Source organism: Anas acuta, chromosome 3, assembly GCF_963932015.1.
Source record: "Anas acuta chromosome 3, bAnaAcu1.1, whole genome shotgun sequence".
Lineage (NCBI taxonomy): Eukaryota > Metazoa > Chordata > Aves > Anseriformes > Anatidae > Anas > Anas acuta.
The window spans coordinates 53146474-53161484 of record NC_088981.1 but is presented as its reverse complement, the minus strand read 5'-3'; the positions used below and the strand labels follow the sequence as shown (position 1 = coordinate 53161484).

The following is a 15011-nucleotide window of genomic DNA, read 5'->3' as shown; positions in this document are numbered from 1 at the left end:
GATTGCTAGTGACAAACTGGAAAGGGTATTCTTCTGGTTATAGTCATTACACATTGAGGATACTGTTGGAATTGCTGTTTCATATAAATAAAGCTTATTTCACTATAGGAAAGGTGCATGTAATTCGAAAGTAGTATTGTCTTTGTGAGGTGACATACGGTAGTCAAAACAGACCATGTACCAAGGGAAATCTGCCAGTCAAAATAAGAAAAGTTGATGACTTTTCTTTCATTCTGCATTTCTAGAATGTTTGAGTTAGCTAGTTCAGTTTCCAGTGTCTTCCATCTTCCTTTGTTTTTGATTATTATTATTATTTTAAAATATGGGCACAGTAGGCAGTCAAAGATCACTGATGTTTACATATTTTTACATATTACATTTTTACATACTGCAATAAAGAATCAATTGGTTTTATTAACTGTCAATCATTTATGGCAGTTTCTACCTCTATGGACCCTGTTGTCCTTTACTCAAGAAAGTCCCTCTTGCACTTTGATAGAAGCTTGAGTGTTGTGGCAAAAGGGTAAAAGGACTATGGGTAGATTCCTGAGATATGGGAAGCTTGTTTCCTAAAGGAACTCAAACCTGTATGTTCATCCCCACCCCCGCAATGTCTCTGCTATGACTGTCAACCTCTGCTTCCAAGTATGTTCAGAAGCTGGTGAACTACAAAGTTGTTGATATCATTGGAACAGCATAAGTAAATTTCCCTTTATCATTCCTCTTCTCCATTGGAAAAGACAGCTTCAAAACATAGATAGTCTGCTAGAATAACACATAAGAAATATACGTTGGTTGGTATTTAGGTAAAAGTGTTTTTTCAAAGTTGGTGTTTCCTTCTCAACGCAGTGTTAAGAACAAGCACACTAGGTCAGACCAAAGCAGTCTAACCTTATATCCTGCCTACTAAAGTGGCCCAAAGTGTGTGCCTAGCAAAGATTAAAGAAGAAAAACATATAGTGCTATTTCCTTAAAATGCTCTTTCAGACTTCAAACAATTTACTGGTGAAGCTTCCTGAGTTAGAAGTATGTCAGTGTATTTACTAACTTATGGTAGATTTCCACCAGTTTGAAATTATTAGTGCTGAATTAGCAGCACTCATGAGGATACCCCTAACATCCTGAGGTGGAGTTGCAGAACATAATTGTTGGCATGTCAAGACCTCCGTTTTTTTTGGTGTCAAACCTAATTGCCTCTTTGGTGCCTCCTAAAACTTGTCATGGAGACAACAGTGAAGAATCAGTCCCTATTCACCTGTTGCATGCCACATGTGATTTAATGTATTATACCTTCTTTTTACCATCAGTTCTCTATGCTGTGGGATCTTAGCCTGATTAATCATCCACAGAATCTGCCCCTTACCTTGGGTCATCCCTGACACTTTCTCTGAACCTCTTTAAAGTTTTTTTACTTTTCTGAGCTGGGGAGAAGAACAAAACTGCACACCGTATTCAAGATGTGGGCACACAACAAACTTATGGGGTTGCAAAATGAAAAACTTAGTTTTATTCCTTTTTACATCATTTTTTAATTCCTGTATTTTATATTCTCTGAATACTGTGTAGCCTCAGAAGAGCTAAAAATAATCTTGAGTTTTAAGGAACTAACTATATGGATGGATAAGCAGATCTGGATTAATACAGTGGAGTAAATAAATATTTTAAATAATTAATTCATCTATTTTTTCTTATGCAAACTAGTTTTCTTCATCTCTCTCTTATTTTTATTCTCTTAAAGTGCTATTAAGATCAGCCACCCACAGATCAAGACATTTTATTTTGCGGCAGAAAATGTTCTGGAAATGAACACGTAAGTAGGGAGTGACTGGCCATGTTTCATCCTGTCTCACATCTGAGAACACTCTGAAAGTTCATTCTCTTGCTGTTAAGCAGTTGTTGAAATTATTCTGGGTATTACCAAGCCTATTTTTTTTTTTATTTTTATTTTTTTTTTGCCTGATCATTAAGTAGAAGGAAACTACTGTTATTTATTCACTAATGAAAGTTGGAATCAGAATCTCATTGTTAGTGCAATTCTGATACTAGTCTTCCTGAAGTTTGTAGATATAAATCCCTTTCCATTACAAAAGTGAACTAGCAAGTTCATCACCATGGGAGAAGTGAAGGAGGAAAGGAAAGAGAGGGAAAAGCATTACATAGCTTCGTTCCAGAAATGATCTAGGATTTGAATATAATATTGCTTGTTTTCAGAATAGCATGTCAATTAGCAAGGAGGGTTAGAGTGATATAAATAGCTGCTTTTTAAATCTAAGCAAGTATTTAATTCCCTGCCAAACTATACTGCAGTTAAACAATTCTTATGCCAGGTTAGAAATTTTCTTTCCCCACTAATGTCTGTAGGACCAATAATTCATTCATTCTTTTTTTTTTTTTTTTTTTTTTTTTTTTTTTAATGAAAGAAATAAAAATGGGTACTAATACTGCCATTTCAGAAACCATCAAGCTATCAGAAGTAGGTATTACTTGCTATTGGTCCACTTTGGGCCTATTTGTATATAGCTCTTATTTTCTTTGTCTTTATAACTTCAGATTGTAGTCTGTTCACAATGCTATTTCATAAAAAGGCCAAAATTCAGATAAAAAGCAATACAATTTAAATGGGAAGGGAGATTCTCTGATAGATAATTTAAGATTTTAATCATGGCTGTACTAGTGACCTTTGTGCTTCTTCATAGAGCATTGACTGTTCTCCTCTATAAGCAGGAGACCTCACAACTATTCAACATACCATGAAAGGAGAGATGCTGAGAAAACGTGTGAGACCTTCTGAAATGGCTATAGAGACAGAAATGTACTGTAGTACAGCAGTGTACATTTATTTATTTACTCTTAAATCTGTACTCTGTAGGTATATACATGTAAATATAGATGTAAAAATGTGTTGCCCTTTGTAACTTGGAGAAGTCCAGAGGCTGCTGGTGGGGAAATAACCATCTATTTCTATATGGTTACATTTCCTACAAGAGCTCCTCAGCACAGTAACAGGTTCTTGAGGCAGGTGGGCTGAGGACTGAGAATGGAGGACTGCTGGCCAGAAATACTTCTGTAGAGAAAGTGACTGTCTGAGAGAGAAGAGGAAAGGATGTAGGGGGAAGGTAAAGGAAAATGTAGAGCTAATGGGGGACATATGAGTGTTAACAACTAGTTTGGAGCCCAGCTGGAAATTCTCAGTGTCTTAATGACACTTTGGAAATGTTTAGTCTCATGTGAGTGAGTGATCGAAATCTACACAGGTGTCCCAGCTCTTATACCCCACAATGATTTTCTTCAAACTCCACTTCTGGAGTAAATTTCATTTTGGCTTAAAGCTAGGTAGCCTAGTGTTAGAGCAGCTTGCACTGTACTGCACTAGTCCTAATTCCTCACTGTTGTAACTGATGATGTTTTGCTTGGCAAAGTATAAAATACATGCATTTAATACAGAAAGTACACGCATACTCACGCATATGTCGAAACAGACTAAAAGACATCTGTTCTCTTGGCTCCAGTCCCACACATACATATGCGTGTGAGTGGTTCCACTGAACTCACTGGGGCATTCGTGTGTGTCGAGTTACTTGTGTGCATAAATGCTTGATAGATCATGACCTTTTGCAACTCTTCATGCATATATATCTATTAAGTCAATGGTGGGTTTATTAGTATAGTCATTTGCTTCATTCATTTAGCATGTATTTGCCATAGTAGTGCACATATGAAAAGCAGATTTGTGCTGGCTAGCTCCATGAACTTATCTGGCCAAAATGTACTCAATTACTGGTGTCTGACCTTGTATTTAATGAATTCCTGAATTTCTTAGCATCTTTTTCTTTTGTTTAGATTTTTTTTTGAAAAAAAAAAAAAAATAATTCTCTTACAATTAGCTGCTACAAGAAAGTCATTAATCCACTCTTATAGAAACGGTACTTTTTTCCCTTTGTTATGTATCTCTATTGTTTATATGACAGTCTAAAAATCCAGTTCTGGTGCTACTGATCTAACAGACAAATTCCCATTTCTTGCGTAGAATCAAGATCCAAAATGATGTTTTATCTGAGTTATGAATCTTAATTCATGACCTTGTTACATTCCTTATTTATGCCTTGAGTTTTAATTTGAAGGGCTTGAGCTTTTTTAGTTCTTAGTTTCTTAAAATCTGGATAGATCTGAATGACTTATAAGGAAGCATAGCATACAAAAGGTATACACAGGGATAGTTTCTAGCACTAGAAAAAATACAGCTACCTAGGAAGAGAAATATTTTTAAAGAAAAAAAAAAAAGAAAAACCAAAACCAGAAAAAAACAACCCACAGTTAATAGCTTAAAGCAACACAGGAAGTGAGACTTACTAAAAACAAAAGTAATAGGGAGTTGAACAGAATGTGATGGTCAGAAAGTCTGGTTCTAAATGGCTTAGATTCTTAGGTTGTGCAATGATAGCTTTGGCCAGGGCAGCTGACATCATCTCCTATGGCTCCTATGCTTTTTGCTTTACTGTGGGTGAAACATAACAACTCAACAGTGGGACTAAGCCACTGATATTGTGTTATAGCACTTATACTTTGGCTTCCAGTAATGCAACTCTTTCTTCATCAGCAGTGGTTTTTTTCAAGATCAGGAAGAGAAATTGTCCCAGGCAACTAGTGCTCCTCACCATATACGGTCTGAGAAGAGCATAAGGGCTGTAAAACTGGAACTATGAACAGCTTGCTGTTGTACCTGATGGACAGTGGTTCAGAAATCCGTGCACAGAAAAAGAAAGTTCTAGGTAGTCTATTACATATTACAAAGTAGGCTTGTGAGCTGTTCAGTGCATTTCTCCTATTGGCAACTGAGCCCTCCACAGTTGTTACAAGGAATGGAAATGTTAGCATCCAGGTAACTGGTGCATTTCTGGAAAATTCTCTGAGATATAGAAACTCTGACATTCAGACTTGGGGTTAAAGAAAATAGTCGTGGTAATGTGGAACACATCTGAAAAGTGAGAAACTGTCAAAACAGCATGCAAGTATCATTAACGATGTATTCTCTCTGTTCCGAACATAGGTGGCTAAGCAAGCTGGGGATGGCTGTAGATCCTCAGGCACCCAATGGGAAGAATGAAGAAGGTATGTTTCTAATTGTGGTTTTAGTGTGTAACTACAGAATGTCCTTCACAGTTTCTGAAGGGCCAAATTTTTGTCAGATCTTTCCTTTCTTTCAAATTGTCACCTTGGGTCTGTCTGCCTATTGAGCTGAGCAACACCACACTAGCACAGCGCAAAGTAGCCATAGTGAAAGATATGCTGGTGAGATGTAGTGTCACTGAAAGATGCTTGCTGTTCTTGGGAGTGATGTGTAACTACCATCTGGCAGTTTGCTGGCTTGCTAAGCCTACAAAGAACATAGAGAAACATCTGTGCTACTCCGGGTTTAGAGCTGGTAAGGTATATGAGAGCAATTGCGCAATATTTCTAGCTTGGCCACATCTTGTGCAAACCTGTCCCTCACATCTTCTCCATTTCTGGGGGTTTCAACAGCAGTAATATTGGGTGGTGGAGGTTGTACTGAAGTCTATGATTTTCTTCAGAGTCAAGCCCAAAAGTTAATTGTGGAATGAATAATTTTTAAAGTTCCATAGCAATTTATTTACTGTTTTAATTTGTGCAATGACATAACAGTATTTTTGTTGGGAGGATACCTGCACTCAAATCATGAATCTAGGTAGATAGAGAACAAAGAAAGTCCCTTGGAGTTGGAGTGCTTGTTAAAGCTGCTTTGTGAGGATGTGTGCATTGGGAACTGATTTAAAATGAGAAGTGCTGTGGGTAGTATTGTGTTAGCAAACCAGGGGCGGACTCTGACCTAAGGAATATATATCTTCTTCTGGGCTTTTGACCCTCCTTATTTTTGTTTGTTTGTTTTTGTTTTGTATGAGAACAGGTTGTGAAGGAACAGGCATTATGAAGAAGAAACTGGTGTTTAGAGTAATATGAATCATGCTTAGGTGATGCAGCATATTTTGTCGAAGCACTGAAATGCCCTTCTGTACATTCCTTCTACTATTTCCCAGAATGAGGTTGTGGTTTATGTCCAGGTTTCAGGCTTGTAATGACATTATTGATTTGCCTCATCTGGCTCTATTTTTACTCTGCCAAAAGAAGTAGCTTTGTATGGATAAACACAGATACCACTGATTTCTGATCATACAGCAAAACTCATAATTTTATTTTTTTTCAATTTATGGTTCCTATTTTGCTCTTGTCAGGAGACTTTTTAATTTCAGGAGCATTTTTAATTTCTACACCCCAGCACTCTACCAAAATGTTTTTGTCCTCTTTGAACCTAATTTTGCATAAAAAACAATCTGTGATAATTAGTATAAGGGGCTGTACATCATATTGCACAGCAAGGCCTGCATAGATAATTGCAATTGGGGAAGAGGTATCCAAACATTGTCCATGCAAAGGAAGAGTTTGTTTGATGGTGTGGGGAAGAGGTATCCAAACATTGTCCATGCAAAGGAAGAGTTTGTTTGATGGTGCAAGTGATCAAAGTACTATACAGAAAAACAAATACATTTTTTTTTAAAGCCTCAGAAACTGTAGTGGATTGGTTGCATTGGCTGAGCTGATAGTTATAAAACTTGACACAAAATTATGACTAATATTAATAAAAACAAAACACTTCAGAAAGATTACAAAATAATTTATCAAAAACTTTTGCTGCAGGTTGTCTAATTATCCTGGAATGAACATAGCCAAGATTTCTTTGTTTTTTGAAGCTGGTGGGCCATCTCCCCTTAAAGAAAAGTGGCTCTGATTTGGGTGATCAAACACCTGTTTATCTCTCCATGTGTTTTGTCATATGTGCTCCAGCATCTGTCATGAGTGGGGTTAAAAGCCCCACTGATACCTCTGTGTGGATGTGCCCTTGCAGAGGCACTGCTACATCTCGCATCTCAAAAAATGCTGCCATTAATGACAGTCACTTCTGTTCCCAGCAACCTGATTTTTCCCTCTTTCACATATTGTAACTCTTCAGGAGGGTCTTTAGTGTATCAGAAACAGCTGTTTTGTTTTGTTTGTTTTGTTTTCCCAGTTCTGCATGCCTGAAAGGGGAGCCGTAGAAAAATAAGCTCTTTACCGAGAGTAATTCAAGAATGCATTCACAGAGCTTTAGAATTTGATATGGGCTGTACTGCAGCCAGTCTTCAGTGCTAAGATATGCCAGCAAGTATTTTCAGTAAACAGAATTGCAGCTATGCTATTAAAAATCCTATAGTTCTTATGTTAACATCTTAGAAACCTCTCCCTTGTATAAAATTGCTCTCCTACATCATTTTTTTTTTTCCTTTCTCCTCTTGCACTATGGTTATTAACCCCCCAAAATTACATGCATGAAAAGTAAGTGTGCTGGTATTAATTTAGTTAAAAGATGTGGTAATCACAGCCAATTGGATAATAATGTGGGTCTGGAAAGCTGGTACATGCAGGGATATTTCATAGAGGGAAGTGGTCTGGTCCAGTATTTATAACCAGGCCCCAAGAATATAATCCAGCAACTTGCTGCCTCCCCTCATGTGTCATTTTATCAATGATTAGCACTTCATGTAATCCATTGTTAAAAAGCATCTGAGAAGTGTTGGAAAATACCTCCACCTGCTACACACGTAGTTAAATAATGTGCCTGCCTCTCTACCTCCCAAGAGTTACTGGGGCTCCATCAGCTTGCTTTTTACTTGAAAATAAAATAATGAGTGGGGTGTATAGTTGTAGAGTCCTGTGTCTATATTTATTGGTAGCTCAGCAAGTGTACCCCTGTGCCATGTGGCATGAGGGTGTGAGCTATTGTGTGGTGGCAGAAGTCCCCTGAGGGTGCTTTATGGTTTTCAAAGCACCATACGAGCAATCTGTTTTTTCCAAAATCGTAGCCAAAGCCTGTTGCCAGCTCCAGGACAACTTGCTGGTTACAGAGACTATGGATAGCATCGGCTACTTGCAACATGTCTCCCTAAATATGCACAGGTGATGCAGCCTTTCTTTTAAAGGTTTTTAAGGGAGGAAAGAACCCAAATTTATTTGTGAGACTATCTACTGCACTGCCACCTAGTGTTTTTTGTTTGTTTTGTTTTCACTTAAATGAATAATTAAAATAATAAGAGAAGGCTGCTGTCAAGCAATGGAACATTACCATAAGTGGGTTAATTTTCAGTGTCATAGACACTGGCATGTTACAATATGGTCCTCAGACCTCTTGGTGACCTTCGATGACCACAGTACCCTGAGGAATAAATGAATGTTGTTTTAACACCTTGTTTTTGCTCATTTTCCATGTCTGCCTCAGAATGCTATAGTGAAAGTGAACACGATGATCCAGAAATAACAGATACGCCACCTCCCCCCTACATGGCCCAGTCACAACCTCCTCAGTTGGTAAGTGTTATTCTAATTAGCTTTATTTGGTAGCTGGTTGGAATAAGTCTTTCTCCACGTGGTGGGCTATTGCCTAATAACCTAAACCAGAGGCTGGAGACATCCACTCACTGTGTCTGAGATGTGGATGCACCAGCCGTGATGGTCACTGCCCTGTGATGTTCCCTGCAGTTATTGTTACCTGTGCTGTTAAGAGCTGTGCACTAACAATAATGTCTCCTTCTGAAGGAGGCATATTTACTTTGTTTGAGAAAGAAAGGTGTCACTTTACCTCATACACGTGATGAGTCTTCTCATTATGAGATTTTTAACACACTACTGTAACCTAGTTTTTTACTATATATATATATTTTTTTTTTTGAATCCAATCCAAAATCTTCTTTCTTTTTATGACCCTGGTAACATCATCCGACAGATTTGCATTTATTTACTCAAGTGAGCTGTTCTTAAATCTGCTGAATTTAAAGCTGCTTTTGTGCCAATGAGAAGTGAAGAGAAAGAGGCATCTTCTAACAGTAATAAAATCAGTTCTTCTCCTGTACCTCTGAAAAAGAGATTAAAAAAAGAAAGCAGCCATCTTCCCTAAATTTACTCTTTCTCCCTTGCTGTGAAACATTTGTCCACAATATTCCCTCCTGCCTAGCTTCTTTGCATAAATTAGAATAAGTTGTATGCACCTTCATGTGTCTAATCATATTGCCTCTCCTATTTAATAGCCACTTATTGCTCTATTAATCTTGTTTTACTATTGATGTTCTTTATGGTGATCTCATCTCCACTAATATGCACTTCAAGGTACGAGGTTTAACTTATTCTGTGTTTGGAAATGAGTAATCTAGTCGGGGATGGTAATACAGCTGAAATATGAAATCCTGATTTCAAGCCTTTCCCTTCCCTAGCTGAAAGTTAACATCTAGTGGTATGCAGTAATATGCTTGTTGCCAAATTATCTTATTACATCTCATGGTTGAATAAAAAATGCAACAACAACTTTGTTGCTGTGACCCAGGCTCCTGTACTGATGCTTCGAAATGACATCTAATAACTGCGGTGGTCAGATAGGCAGTGAAGCAGGAACAAATTTGAAAAATATAGATGAGCTGGAGCAGCTTGCGTGGCCACAGTCAATAATAAAAGGAGATGTCATGCACAGAGCTGCCTGTCCAGCAATCTTTAATTAGCTCACGTAAAGCTGGGAACGTATGTCACGCTGTCACCTATTTGCCTCTGTCTGTTTCAGTCAGATAAGTCAGTCTTCACTTCCTCTCCTAAAACAGTTGTGCAGCATTAATCACCGTGAAACAACCCACCTGGCACTCAGGGGATGCGTGGCGTTCATTGCTGTGTAAAATGGGATTCTTTATTGCTTGTATTAACTGAAAGTTAAATGTGGCCAAGTAGCTATAAATATTGGAGAAAATAGAAACCTTGACAATACATCTCCAGGAGTTATTCTGGGCTGAAGGCCGATAATGAAGCGTCTTGAATTTTATGCCTCAGTGGCTTGCCTTTAAGAGGTGGTAGATGTCTTTCCCGTCTGTTCACCTCTGAGCAAATGCCGGCATTATTCCAGATGATGAGTTTTAAACAGGTGTTATTTTTTTTTTTAGTTTTCTGTTTTTCTGGCTTCCTGCTGCTTGTCAGCCTGTTGCTGCAGAGGCGATCTCCAGTTGTCTTCCTCCCATACTCTCTTCTTGAGTGCTGGCCTCAATGTTTTAGCAGGGGACACGTGGGATACAGGCAAAAGTGCAGGTGCTGAGGTCTTGTTTCCTCAGCCTTTCCTCTTGAAGGTTGTCTTCCCTCCAGCCACTACCTCTATCTGCAGATTTCCCTTCTCCCCACCCCCATCTAAAAATCTCTTCCACATGGACAAAGGTTAGTGTCTCCTCAGCAAATTAATCAACTTTTCACCGTAAGAGCTGCCACTGGAAAAAGCTCTAGCTGCCACTGCTCTGCCCTGTGCTCAGATTGCTCATGTGGTGGGTGAGGAGCTGTTAGGCACTGTCAGAGCTGCATTTAACTACAAATCAGAGTCTTCTTTTAACTACCTGATATACTCTCCCACTCCCTTCAGATAATTACTGGAGGAAGAAAACCTCTGGAAATACTATGGAAGCACTGTGTTTACTGGGAAGTGAATTTACTAGGAGTGGAGCTCTTTGTTTCAGGGAAGGCCTCCACACTTGAAATCAACACCAGATTGGAAAATATTAATCTGGAAACTAATAGCCACCCAGGTGCAGGCCCTGTTACATGTTAGAGTAGCAAACATTTCACTGTAATTCTTGCACAAAATTTCAATTGCTCTGCTGACCCAGATTGTTTTGGAACTTGAAAAGCAAGAGTAGTGATCATGAGATTTCTATGTTTATGAGTGCTTGTGGGTATTGTTGAAGAAAAAAGCAAGTGAAGAACAAATAAATTTTGACATCTGTAGGACAAAAGCTTAACTGACCGTCTGGATTAATTTCTCCACAAGTGAATAGATTTATTACTGAAAAATCAACAGCTATATTGAGTTAATAGATTGCAGCAATCCCAAAAGAGCAGTAGAGGTGTTTTGTGGTGATATTTTTTTTTTCTCAAAAAAATGTCTAGAGACGCATTGATCTCCAATGGAATTCTTATGATCTCCTAGCCCAAGCATCTACTTTTTAAAATGTCTCCAAATAGAGATTTATTGTTATGTACATTAATGCAAAACTTCCAAAGGAACCACTCTAGTACTTTAGGTAAACATTTGTCATGCCAATAAAAAATATATATTCTAATGTAGAGAAAGAGATTCTGGCATTCTGCTTCATTCTCATCCAAATTTTTTATTCATTGCAAAATGAAAATGAAAACAAATATATATTCCACTCAGTGAGATACAATTTTCATGTCAACAGCACTTTCTTTTGTATGGACAAATGCCAGAAAAATAGAGGTGAGGTGTAACATCCTCCTCTCAAGTCTCTAAATAATTGAAATTAGACCATCAACGTGAGCAACAGATTTCATTTATTTTTTTCTTTGTTTTTCTGCTTGTCTGTACAAACACTTCAACAATTTGTCTTTGCAATATATCTTAGACAGATAAAATGCTTCAGGTCACCTGTATTCCCAAGGGCTTTTTTGTTATTCACACGTATAGTTTATGGCAGCATCACCTTGTCCTTTGCTTTAGGGTGTATTTGTAAAGGTTTCATTTTAAAAAAACAAATATGCACTTAGAACACAATGTTATACTTGTAACGGGGATATAAATAAGGTCCGGTCCTGCAGTGTTTGTAACAGTCTTGGAGGACTGACTTTGAAAATTTACGAAAATGAAGAAAGTGCTGCAAACAAATGGTGACCTACAGTCTCCTCATCTTATGAACTAATTAGTAGCTTCATGAGACAACTGGATTAGAAACACAGGAAGGCAATCTTACATTTCTTAATGTAAAAGGGAAGTAGTATTACAGTAACACTGAATTGCAGAAGTTTGTATAGCATAATCCAAAAAATTGTCACTCTTGTTTTAGTTTATATGAATACATCTTCATTCTAGTTTACCAGTGGATTATTAATAGGTATTCCAGGCTAGTCTCTCTTTTGTGTTTGAGCTCCTCTGGGTTTCCCTAGCAACACCATTTCTGTATTTTTCAGTGCTTCCAGTTTAGTTATCATCTATTTCAGTCCTTACAGAGATCTATTCTGCATATGTATTGAGAATATAAACTTGCTAGAATTGTGGTCCATCAAGTCTGGTATTCTGATGCTGACTCTGTCCAGTAACAGATGATTTGCAGAATGAATACATTTCTGCAGTAACAGAAATGCAAGAAATCTGGCTGTTATATTATGTCTCATTGTGGTTTCTGCTAGGGGATGCAATCTGAAGTTTTGTCTCCCCAAGCCTTCAGTTGCTTTATTTATTATTGTTAATTAATCTTCTGGGTATTTGTGTGTATATTTGTGTGTTTGTGTGTGTATTACTTGTGCATTTGACTCTCTTTCTCGGTTCATCTTTTCAGTGGAGTTTGGTGGTTAGGAAGCAGAGTAGTGTTAGTTCTTGTTTGAGCTGATTTTGGTGACCAGACAATAGTACAGCTCAGCCAATGCAAATACCTACTGTAGACAGATGTAAGCATGTATTTGCTCATCTGGGAAACTACATACTTCTCAAGACTTTGTTTTTCCTCTCAATCTTTCTTTATATGTAATTGTGCATCTATTGCACCCTCTCTTGTTCACCTTCTGGTTCCTGAGGATGACTGTTAGTTGTCTCTGAGTCTGCTCTAGTTGCATGAACTCATGTTGATGCAGGGTGACAAGTACAGCATGGAGAGCCCTAAGATATTGTGATTTCTGATGCGTCTTTAGTGAAGTTTGGGTCCTTTTTCAGACTCATGTGCTCAAGTATGAATCTTGGCAGGTGAATGAGCAGCATGTCTTGAACCATCAACCTTTTCATGCCCTGTGCCCCATAGCTGCCTGTGTTTTCTTTTTATCAGTAACTTCCCAACATATTACCTGTCGGCCTTCTTGGCACGGTGAATGATTAGTCCCCAGAATGGACTGGGCAAAATTCCTTTGGCTGCTGAGAAGGTCACTTCAATGCTGCTTCAAAGCTGTTTGGGCTGTCTATCTGTGGCTATGTCATTGATAGATTTATTCAATGCTTCAGGACAGCTTCGTGTTCAATGGCTAAGTCAGGGTTTTGCTTCTTCACTCTTGATTAGAACAATAAAGTTAGAAAGAAAAGAGAATGACTGTGAGATCTAGCATGGAAGGCTGCATTCAACATGGTATTTTTCATTATTCTTTTGTTTCTAAGCCTTCTAAGCTTTCAACTTGTTTTACCTCTAGCTTCCTTGTGACATAGTTTCTGAATTTACTGCTCTGTGAGAGATTGGTTACCTTATTGGTTACCTTCAGGCTTTCTTGGATGGATAATCAATCACATTACATCAATTTTTCATTACTTTGCATTTCAGCTGCATGTCTATTGAGTGTAAGGCCTGGGAACAAGAATAACTTGGAATAACTTTTTTTTTTTTTTTTTTTTTTTTTTTATTCTCCCATTTGTTTCTGGAAAGCAGGATCAACAGAAGTCTTCTTTGACCTCAACCCTGTCAAGTGAAGCATCTTGCTCTCTCTCATCTCCTGAAAGCACTTTGAACTCCCAAGAGTCATCATCTTCCTTGACGTCCAAAGTGGTTTATTCTGAGAGGCAGTCCTGGCTTGACCTTGTTAACAGCTCAGCTGTGGAAGAGGGTGATCAGCCTTTAACTTTCTGTGTACAGATTCACTCTGATGAGCAACCAGAAGTAGACTGTGGAGAAGCAGGAGAAAGCCAGATCTTGCCCAGTGGTGGATCCCAAAACACTTTAGGTCTGGATACACATTGCCTAACTGTGCCAGATGCAACAGGACAGAAATCACCAGCCAAAGGTGAGCTATTGAGAAAGGAGATTTTGTTTGCAGAACCATAAAATGGGAGTCTGGGGTGTTCCTTAGCTTCCTTTCCTGTTCCTTCCTTTATATTTTTTATTGAAGAATTTTCAGTTATAACAAACGTGGTTTATCGTGCCTCAAATAGACATCCTAGAATCAAATTGGTAAGTACATTTAGAGTTTTTCTCATATGTTAAGATCATAGACTCTGTATAAAATCATAACATAGACATATTTTTATTAGCTTTATTTATTTCAATGCAGCTGTCATTTACTAGTTAGGGTTGAATTCAGATTTTAGGAAAGTTTCATGACATGAGGGTGGAGTTTCATGGTAATATATCTAGCGTAACAGAATTGACACCCTAAGCAAAATGCTGTATGCAAGATGTAATGAATGTGGAATTAGGTCAATCCACCTCTAAAAATGTAAATTGTAGTGTTTACTTTCACTATGTATTCCCTATTCATTTAATTGAACTTCATTGTAAACAAGGGAAAACAAATGTGATCCTGAATCAGAAGTCATTAAGGACTGGATTTTATTTAATCACATAGGTATCTGTATAGCCATTCTGCTATAGAAATATACTGCTAAATTTATAAAGATGGTGTAGTCCCAGAATTTGCTTGTTTTTACAGTTAATACAGCCATAGCAGGCAACGTATCTTGCCTTTTGAGCAAAGCTTCTCTTCCCTGCATTAAGAGCAGTTGAGGCATTAAAAGGAGATGTTCAGTCCACTACCTAGAAAGGTAATACATAAGGAAAGAATGATGTTCTTGTTCAATAGCTTTGCTCATGATTCAATATCCTTGAAAACAATTGAAGAAAGTACTGTATTACAGAGAGAGCAGTGTTGTCTCAGTCGAATGCAAAACAAAGATGCATCCAAAAGCTTAGGCTGAAGGAAATGCAAAGATGGAAACAAAGTTCATTGGACTCATAGGGATTTTTTTTTTCTCTGTGGGTGAATAGAGCTGAGAGCTGAATCACAGAAGTGTAAGTGTAAGGCACATTAGTTTCATCGTCACATGTTGTCACTGTGATAATTTCAGGTCATTTTGCACTCAACTTCATTATTGCTAGAAATCGAAGGTGCCCTGCTAGAGAGTTCTGTGGCAATGAAGATCAGTAAGAATTAAAACTGAGAGTGAGCATATGTTTTGA

General features: G+C 37.9%; 1 protein-coding gene across 8 annotated transcripts in view; it reads left to right on the top strand.

Moving 5' to 3' along the window:
- The window catches only part of IPCEF1 (interaction protein for cytohesin exchange factors 1), a 71062-nt gene that overhangs the window by 42976 nt on the left and 13075 nt on the right, over nucleotides 1-15011 (top strand). For 6 of the 8 annotated variants that reach the window (XM_068677144.1, XM_068677147.1, XM_068677143.1 and 3 more), the window contains 4 exons: nucleotides 1739-1810; nucleotides 5048-5109; nucleotides 8327-8415; nucleotides 13485-13839. In XM_068677144.1, coding sequence (XP_068533245.1) covers nucleotides 1739-1810; nucleotides 5048-5109; nucleotides 8327-8415; nucleotides 13485-13839 — 578 coding nt within the window. The remainder of the gene's footprint in view (nucleotides 1-1738; nucleotides 1811-5047; nucleotides 5110-8326; nucleotides 8416-13484; nucleotides 13840-15011) is intronic. The other 2 variants (XM_068677145.1, XM_068677151.1) reach the window with 2 other exon arrangements.